Below are 8996 nucleotides of genomic sequence, written 5' to 3'. Positions count from 1 at the left end.
CAACAGCTGGACCAGATCACAGCAACAGATTTCACTACATGGAGCAACATGGCCCACATTTTTTGTGGTGTGTTAAATTAGTCTGTCTTCATCCCTTCCCAGCCAGCTCACAGTCCAGCAGTTAGTTACAGCACTGTGTGCAAATACAGTTAGTGAGAGTAGTCCGCAGCTCCCCATCCGTTGTAATGGACTAGTGTGATTCATCAGAGGCTTGGAAAGTGTAAGCCACACAACGCACATGAAAACAAAGACAGGTGGAAGCTCCTGCCAACCACACAGCATTGCTTAGAGCCCTGCTTACGCAGCAGTCCCAGACAAGGCTACTAAAGTTGTCTCTCTGGATACACTGACCCTACCCTGTGGAGGGCCACATGGTAGTGAACCACAGCACTCCTCAGGCTGACCTGGACTCTGCTGGCATGCTGAAAACAGAGAGACACTGGAAGTACTGTAAGGGCTTGGACACTCCACAGAGAATTAATATGGCCTGTAGTTCCAGTAACTGGAGAAAACAGAGATCTGGAAAGCAAGAAGAAAAGCAGGTAAGTTCCCTTGGGCCATAGAGGAAAGAGCATATAATGGTCTGCAATGAAGATTGAGCTTTACAGCATTACACACTCCAGCACTGCACTGCAAAAGGGCAGATTTGCTGCTATTGTCATTGAAGAGGCTTGGAGCACAAAGTTACTTGCTCAAGGTGGCAGGCAGGTCAGCTGCAGAGCTGGAACTGACCATTGGTCTACTGGAATCTAGTTTGCTAAGGTCTCCATGCCTCCTCTACAGCACCGTGGCATTTCCTCACATCCAGCTCATGACTGACAACACAAAAGTGTCTACCTGCTCCTCTCCATCTAGTCGCTAGTTCAGCAAAGATATCTGTCACACTATTATACTTATCCCAGATGGCTGTCTGCTAGGCAGTGCCAGCCAGGTCCCTGGCTCCAGAGCATTGACTCATCGCTTGTTTTCAGTTTATATGTAAGTTGTACAGAATAACATCGCATCAGATTTTTAGGAGATCTGAGGTCCTCTCAAAATTCACAGGTAAAACCAAAGCGCCTTCTCTAAGGCCATTACCTTGTCCTTCAGTTGCTGGCAAAGCTGCAGTGAAACTGTGAAGAAGACAAGGGCATCATTTAACCATGGGACAACACATTCCACTTTATGGACATGGCTGACTTCATACCGCTGGTTGCCAAACTCACTGGAGTGGGGGAAAAAAGAGCACAGCTTCACACACAACCGCACAGAACACAGAACTCAACTGTCCTCCATTCTCACAGAAGAGATCATTATGATTTCTACTACATTTAAAACAGCACCTGGCAAAGTTATAGAATGCAAACTCTCAGCCTACCTCCGACCAGATTTAGAGTTAAGCTGAATCTAACAGGGTTAAGGTAGAAACTTTACCACTTCCCTGAAAGGCACAAAGGCAGGAAATGCAGATGGCAATGCCAATAAGCTAATGTTCATTTTGGTTGACAACTCTGATCTCTAGACAAACTCATGGCACCCTATGGGTGGGCCGCATCCTGAAAAGCCACATCTTTGGGCCTTTATGACCGAGTCATTAAAGAAACACTATTATGGGCACCTCATAGTGCACTCACAGGCACAGGCACAGCAAGTGACTCAGTCCAGCTTCTCCACTTAACAGATGCTATAATCAAAACTGCGTACAGCCATTTGGATCTCATCCTCAGCATACTCCTACACCTGTTACACAGCCCTTGTAGAGACTGTACTTACAACATGGCCCCAGGGTTGTGTAAAATGGACCCTCCAGCAGGCTTGAAGTTCTAGAGGAGAAGGAAAAGGTCATTAGGATTTTGACATAGTGAACAAACTACTTAGAAGAAGGATGTTTAAGCTTTGCACTTTCAGTAGCCTGACATCAAGAAATGCCTATACTATATCTGCCTGAATACTCCATTCATATGGAATCCATGTCATTTGATCCCTTCCTGCTCCTTCATGAAAAAAATCTACACAATGGCTGAGTCCAACTTAGCTCCAAATTTTAGCACCACAAAAATAAGATGAGAAGATCCAGAAGAAAAAAAAAAGACAGATTTTAGGAAAAATATCCTTATGGAACGACTGCATTTCAAAAAGCTTAAGAGTTTAATTCTGCTTTTACAGGACATCAAGCTGATCCAAATGCAACAGGTGAAGCAGAAAAGTGTCCATCAAAACTCCACTCAGAAAATTCAAGATGCTACTTCAATGTAAACTGGATTAAAACAATTATGCCCTTCCAAAATTATGCAAAATTATCAAACTATATTGTAAGATAAAGCATTACTTGGCAAAAAATAGTTGCTGGCCTTCTCCAGAACACTGGTATTTTCTTCTGGGCTAAGTGGCCATGCCCCAAACTAGATTTAGAGCCAGTGTTCTGTCTGCAGCAGATCTAAACACAGACACTTAACACCAGTTACAGTAATTTCTGCATTATATTATGCATAGAACATTGCACCATGTAGCATTGCGATCTCCTCCTCACAGTGGGATGTAGGGAGAGGTAAATAAATGAGGCTCAAGAGATAGTAGGCATCACCTTTGTCGTGCTGGGCTGCAGCACATGGAGTTGGTAGACAGTCAGGCACAGCTTATTCAGGTTAATATAGAAATTCACAAGGATGTCTGGAGGCAGAGCAGGGGTGAACATTTTCTGGTGAGAAAATAAGTAGTTTCTTTGTCAGTGAAAGGACCATTATTTCTAATGCTGGGAAATCACTACCTTTTTCTAAGCCATATTACAGTTACCCCATAGTGAGAGGGACATTACGAAACAAACAAAGACTGAGCAGCTTGCAAGCCATGGTTGTTCCTCTTGCTGCACTTGATCAAATGGTGTGTGCATGATGGTGACAAAAGAGGATGGAGCAGTGTTCACAAGGGCAAATCATCCCTGGACAAGATTCCTGGGCAGAGAACGAACTTACTCTCTGAGAACCAGAGTCCTTATGCCCAAGTCATCTGCTTTCCCACAGGAAGATACAGAGCAGCCAAAAATGCTCAGGGTTTGCACCTACTTCAGCTCTCTCTTTCTGCCTCAGGAGACACTTCAGAAATTCACTTCCACCAGGATGCAGCACAATATCCTAACTTGCATACTGCCAAACTGTATGGAGACCTAGACCATCACATACTTACTGTGAGACCACTGGAGGCAATCTCTGGTAGAGTCAGAGTGGCTGGAGTGGTAAGCCGATTTCGGGCTCTTGAGAGCTGTAACATCACAGCATCCATAAGCTACAAGATACCATACAGTACACTGCTGAGTGGCGACCCCTGGACAACTCTGGATAGCATGCTGCAGAATCCTACAGCCTTTTGCAAGTGTTACAACAATACCCCCGCGTGCCCTTCCAGGAATTCAGGGGCTTATTGGGAAGGGGTGGCTCCCCTATAAATGCAGTTTAACTGTTACCACTATCATAGACACTTGTGAGACAGGCCAGGAGTGTTTAATACCAGGGACTGAAGAGAGAACAGCTGTTCATTAGAAGAATTAGAAGAGAACATTGAGATCAATTACTGATGCCAGCAAAGCATTGACAAACTCATCATCAGCTGTTCTGAGGAGCAGGCATTAAGGAAAAACAACAAGCTGTGTTCTAGTTCTGCCCATGCCCACATCACGGGTACAAAAACTGCTGAATGGGCCCCCTCCGGTTCATAACCATCTATGAGCTAGGGCACTACAGAAGAGAACCAGCTCACTGTGAGTCCAATCCTGCCAGAAATCACAGTTCAAAGGCTCTATTCAGGCAGACTTCCTTTTCCAGAAAAAAGTGGGAAGCAACATATGTCTATTATAGAGCTCACGACTGCTAAGATGAAGGCATTTTATATTATGACTGATTTCTCCCCGCTACTTCCACCCAAAAGTAAAAACGAAATAGTTTTATTACCTAGCTTCTTCCTATTAGCAGCCCTTGCCGACGTGGAGACTAAAAAGGTTTAACTTTCTCATGGTTGATACTGTGATGGATTCTAATGAGTAAGTCGAAACACTGGTAGTTCAGAGAGCATTTCCAAGCAGAGGGCTGGGCTTTATTGCCACGCAGCAGCTGGTCTGTATCAGACCACATCAACTACTACTAGCAAGTGAGAAGTCACTTTCAAATCGTCAGTAGATCACGAGTACTAACTGTATTCTTTTGTTTGCTGATGACTGCCTCATTTCTTCTCTCCCCAAAAGCACTGACTGACAGGGAAGAGCATGAGCTGTGTAACCACATCATCCAAAAAAGATCAAGGGAGATGCTCCCAGAATACTGCTCAGATTACCATTCACCATGATGTACAACCCTGTTACTGATGCTAAACTGGTATAGATTCATATCAAATATGAGGTCACATGGAGACACAGGTACATACGGGTACAACTGGGGAATCCATTTCCAGTATGAGACTCAAGACAGTAATATGCATTAACTATGTTTAAAACAACAAATGAAGAGAAGAAAAATGCACGTTCCTACCCAAGTAGAAAGGGCTTTCTCCTCACCTTGAGAACCTCTGAGCCTGTTTTGAACTGGTAGTTTACATCTCTGTTCATAAGCAGGTAAATGGCTTGGTTAACATGGTTTCTAGCATCCTGGATCTGCAAAGGTATAAATATAACCCTATTAAAGAAACACCCTCTACAATACACATTAGGAAGTAGAGGTTTCCCTGATTATTTCATTGGCCCTAAGATAATGGTGACTTCTCAAATGTTAAAACCCATTTCTCTCTGAGTACCAGCCACTCACTAACACAAATCTACCACTGCTGCCCAGATACATTATTGGGTTCTTCACTCAAGGACTGGAGATGCAAAACAGCCTGATAGCTACAACCTGGATTGTCAATAAAAATATTGCTGCTGCCCTGAAGGAACAGCGACATCAGGCACTCTCATCCTGGGAGGACTCTGATCATGACTGTTCAGGTAGGAATTCTCACTGTTGATGGTATACAGCAGTCAGGTCTAGCAACACGAATAATGATTTCTTCCTTAGGAACTATTAGAGCTAAAACCAATGACACAAATTACACTGACAGCAGCAATGAGCAGCAAACACTGATTTCTAATATAGCGTCTCTGGCAGTATTCCAGAGTCCTTCTAAACTATAATTGTTGGGGTTGAGAGTTATCTCCAGCATCAGGAAGCTGCCATCACGCCGCTTGTGTGGAATTTGACCAGACTCAAGACACAGCTAGCTCAAGTCCCTCTCAAGCAAGACCGCTTGCAGCCAGGAGATAATTATCAAAGCAAGGTTGATAGGTGTATCCCAGTGCTTTCATGGGAGCAAGGACAAACCAGAGGAAGAAGAAAATGACCCTGCGAAAAAGTGACTTGTGTTCAGTTCCAGGCAGCAGCAGGAAAATAAAAAAAAAACGAAGGGGTAAATCAGAGGGTGCAATAAATGGAAAAGGTAAGCAGGGAAGCCTGTATGAGAGGTGGTTGCTGGGAGATGGATAACACAGCTTGGGATATTTGTAGTTTGATACATCTACACTGCTCCCTAGCAACCCCAGATCCCAGCTCAGCCTTGTAGAGGCTTCCCTGGCATAGATCTGGGCACTGGTTCCTTGTCATCCAGAGCTCAGGGACCACAGAATAGCCCTGCTCTTAGAAAGCACAAGGCACTGGAGGCTACAGAGAGAAGAGAGAGATGATAAAGTCCACTGTCAGACTGCAGAGAAACTCTGCAGGTACTTGGGCTATGGCATCTCCAAACATCACCACCTCCAGCCTTTACATCTCCCAGATGCTTTCGAGCAAGCTAAGTGTTACCCAACCCAACAATGCCAATCCTGCTATTATAAGGACTTGCTTCATTCCTATTCCCCCTTGATTTTGCTCTGTTTTCTAATCAAGTTCCTCAAAACTCATGTGCCTGCACTTACGTTCCTCAAAAATGTGCCTATACTACAAATTCTTACTGATGACTTTACTTTGGACAGAGAAACAAAACTCCAACTGGCACCACTCACTAAGGGAAGAAACTCACAATACTTTGAGATGCTCATTTTTAATTCAGACCGGACAAAGATCTCTGCATAATCACTGTAAATGCTTCTGCACAGAGCTCTTTAGTCACTCACATTCCATCTGAACAACATTAGAACACAAAACTCTTGCAAGTAAAGGAAGGTGTTTTCCATAGAAGCTGGTAGAAGCCTATCAAGCAGACAGCAGTACAAAATGGCCACAAAATAGGATGCATTGCTGAGTGTTATCACAAAAACTTCGTTGCCTTCTTGCGAGGCGTAAATAAACTCAGTCAGGTTTGGCATCAACATCTCAAGTACACAATTTTCTAGATTTCTACAGAGTTACCAGGTAGAGCTTTCACTCCTCTGCCAAAGCAGCCGTTGGAAACTGCACTCAATACCAATACTGATCACCTAGAAAAATCTGAGCCATGGCATAGTGAAGCACATGGAATACCTCTTTCTCCAACCTACTCAGCTATGACAAAGTTACTGTGGGAAACTATGTCTTCAAGATCAGGCACTACATCAGGTCCTGAAATCAGGTATCTCCCAGCAAAATAGTGGGAGAGAGAGATTCAATGTTCTGGACAGCCACATCCCTTTAACTCCTTAACTGAGAGAACTCAGCTATGCTACAAGACCACAATACAGAGAGATTTGTTCTCAGCATAAAGAAATGCTTCTGTAAGAGAACGAGAGCAAGCTACTCAAAGCCTCTGAAGTTGCTCTTTGCCCTGCTAGCCTGGATTTTACAAGCAGACACAAGGCCAGTACTGCACAGGCACCCTAGGCACCCCTTTCAAAGGATTATGACTGCTATGCAGACAGCCTTCAGTTCTCTGGAGTTTCAGGAACAAGCAGAACCCACCTCTCTCCTAGCACCATAACTGAATTTAATTGCATCTGTTTCCTCCCTTAGCTTTTACCACTGGAGCTAATGTGGGATGGACATAACCTTCCCTCTCAGAAAGCGAGGGGCTACAGCTACTGCTTGGAGGGCACAGATGCTACAAAGGGGTAGGCATCTAAAGTTAACAGTACCTGCTGCAATTTCCACTGCTTGTCTTCCCGAAATGCAAAGTGCAGGAGCTGATTATTTCTGGGCATTTTCAGATTAACATCCTTGAAGAAAGAAGCAAACACGTGAAAGCAAGCAATGCCCATATGCAGAACATGGAGACTGCCAGCCCCACTTCATTCTGTCTCCCAGACCATCTTGGCAAGCTGCTTTCAGCAGTCCTGGCACGGCCAGAACCTCAGTCCTCCTACAGGAAGATGCTAATACAAAGGATAAGTTGAAAGGCATTTAGTGAATCGGGATCCAGGCAGGACGCACAACCTGATCTCAGAAGGCCCCCCAAGGAAATTTGATATTACACAACAAAGGCGGTAAAGGCAAGGAATCCCCATGAAAGTTGACTCCACCACTCACCACAGAGTGTGTGTGTGTGGGGTTAGATGCTGGATCTTGACAGATTTCAACAGCTGCTGAAATGTTAAGGATTTAAGGCCTATTAGAGAAGACTGACAAAGAAAACTTATTGATCGCTGGTCAAGCATAATAAGGATGACCTCTCCCTTGAGGTCATCCAAGTGTAATAAGGATGACTCCCACCCCTTGATGGTAGGACAAAGCAAGAACCACAGCAAGTACTCACAGCTTGACACAGGGCATCTCCCTGCAGCGTCAACACACCTTTCACCTGGTCTGTGCTGGAATGAGAAGAAAGATTGGGGCAACACAAGTCACAGGAGGCAAGAGACACCTACGAAACTGCCAACCCGACACCGCCCCTCCCTGTCCCATGCTAGCCAAGTTCCCCTCCTTCCAGGGGTCAGTTGGGGGATGCAGATGAACTCTACACCTCAAGTCCCCAGCTCTTGGCCTGCGGCCAGCTGTTGTCATATTCTTTATGAGCCACCTCACCCTAACTGCCCTGCCTAAAACATTATGTTCATTTCTGATCCCATGCTTATTTCATGTATTACCTATCAACAATTTGGTTGCAGTTACAAACAGCTCTAGTAGGCACAAACACAAGATATTAGATGAATTACTGACATTGGAGTGCTACATGGTTCATATGGGAGCTGAAAGCTACAAATCCCACCCCCCCAAACAAGAAAAAAAACCTAAATAAACCAAAAAACCACACCCCAAACCCTTTAAAAGGTCTTGCAAGGTGGCTCACATCTACAATGAACAGTGGGGGAAGACTGAAGCACCTGGACCTTCAAGAACTCAGTTTAGCCATACCTTACATTTTAATACACTAGACAGAGACTCTTTAGATCAACACTTTTTAAGATCCACCTTGCAACAACAATGAATGAGAACTAGAATCAACTTTAATACTTTAAGATCTGAAGAATACAACCTTCAAACCCAATACAGAATCATTGCACCATTCTATAAAATGCTCATCATGCTGCTTCTAAAGACCAAGGTCTCCTACCTTGCAACAAGCTTGTGACCTCTGCCAGAGTGCAGCTATTCAGGGCAAGGCCTACGCTGAAGATCAAAAAATAGACAGCTATTTCAGAAGAACTGTACTTCTACAGCACCTTCTGCACAGGTCTCAGTTTGCTCTGTGTGAAGTAGATTTATTATCGCTATTTTAGGGAGATTAGGACAAAGGTTAAGATTTGTCCACAGTCAGAGCCAAGAAACTGAGCCAAGAGCAGAATTCAGGTCTTGTAACTGCAACTCCCTGCACCCAGAATCAGAAAAATGCCCCTTGGCAAAACTGCCGACAGCAGCACGCTGATGCAACACACCAGCGTGTGGTCGGGAATCAATGACTATATTACAGGTGTCAGTAGGACACGGCACAAGTCTGGCTAAGGCAGCCCCTGGAACATGGCTACAGACTGTTACGTTACCCTGCCATGAGAGTTTGTTCATTTGTTTTCCTTAAGGCAAAATCTTGTATTAAAGAGAACCCCTTTGCCCTGGGGGTGCTGCAGAGACCTTTGCCGCCGGCGCTCAGGGAAC

At 44.5% G+C, this 8996-nt stretch overlaps 1 protein-coding gene across 1 annotated transcript; it reads right to left on the bottom strand.

Moving 5' to 3' along the window:
- Nucleotides 1–223: 223 nt before the first annotated feature.
- On the bottom strand, nucleotides 224–7714 carry ROGDI (rogdi homolog (Drosophila); the record flags this gene model as incomplete). The annotated part of the gene is made up of 8 exons (XM_009585016.1): nucleotides 224–519; nucleotides 1078–1204; nucleotides 1753–1802; nucleotides 2564–2677; nucleotides 3163–3261; nucleotides 4523–4618; nucleotides 7043–7123; nucleotides 7660–7714. Coding segments are annotated over 8 exons (664 nt in total), but the record flags the coding sequence as incomplete, so codon positions are not given.
- Between the last annotated feature and the right edge of the window lie 1282 nt (nucleotides 7715–8996).

The sequence above is a fragment of the Fulmarus glacialis genome, unplaced genomic scaffold, assembly GCF_000690835.1.
Source record: "Fulmarus glacialis isolate BGI_N327 unplaced genomic scaffold, ASM69083v1 scaffold13029, whole genome shotgun sequence".
Taxonomy (NCBI): Eukaryota; Metazoa; Chordata; class Aves; order Procellariiformes; family Procellariidae; genus Fulmarus; species Fulmarus glacialis.
Note: the sequence above shows the minus strand (reverse complement) of the source record. Positions and strands in the feature narration are given on the sequence as shown.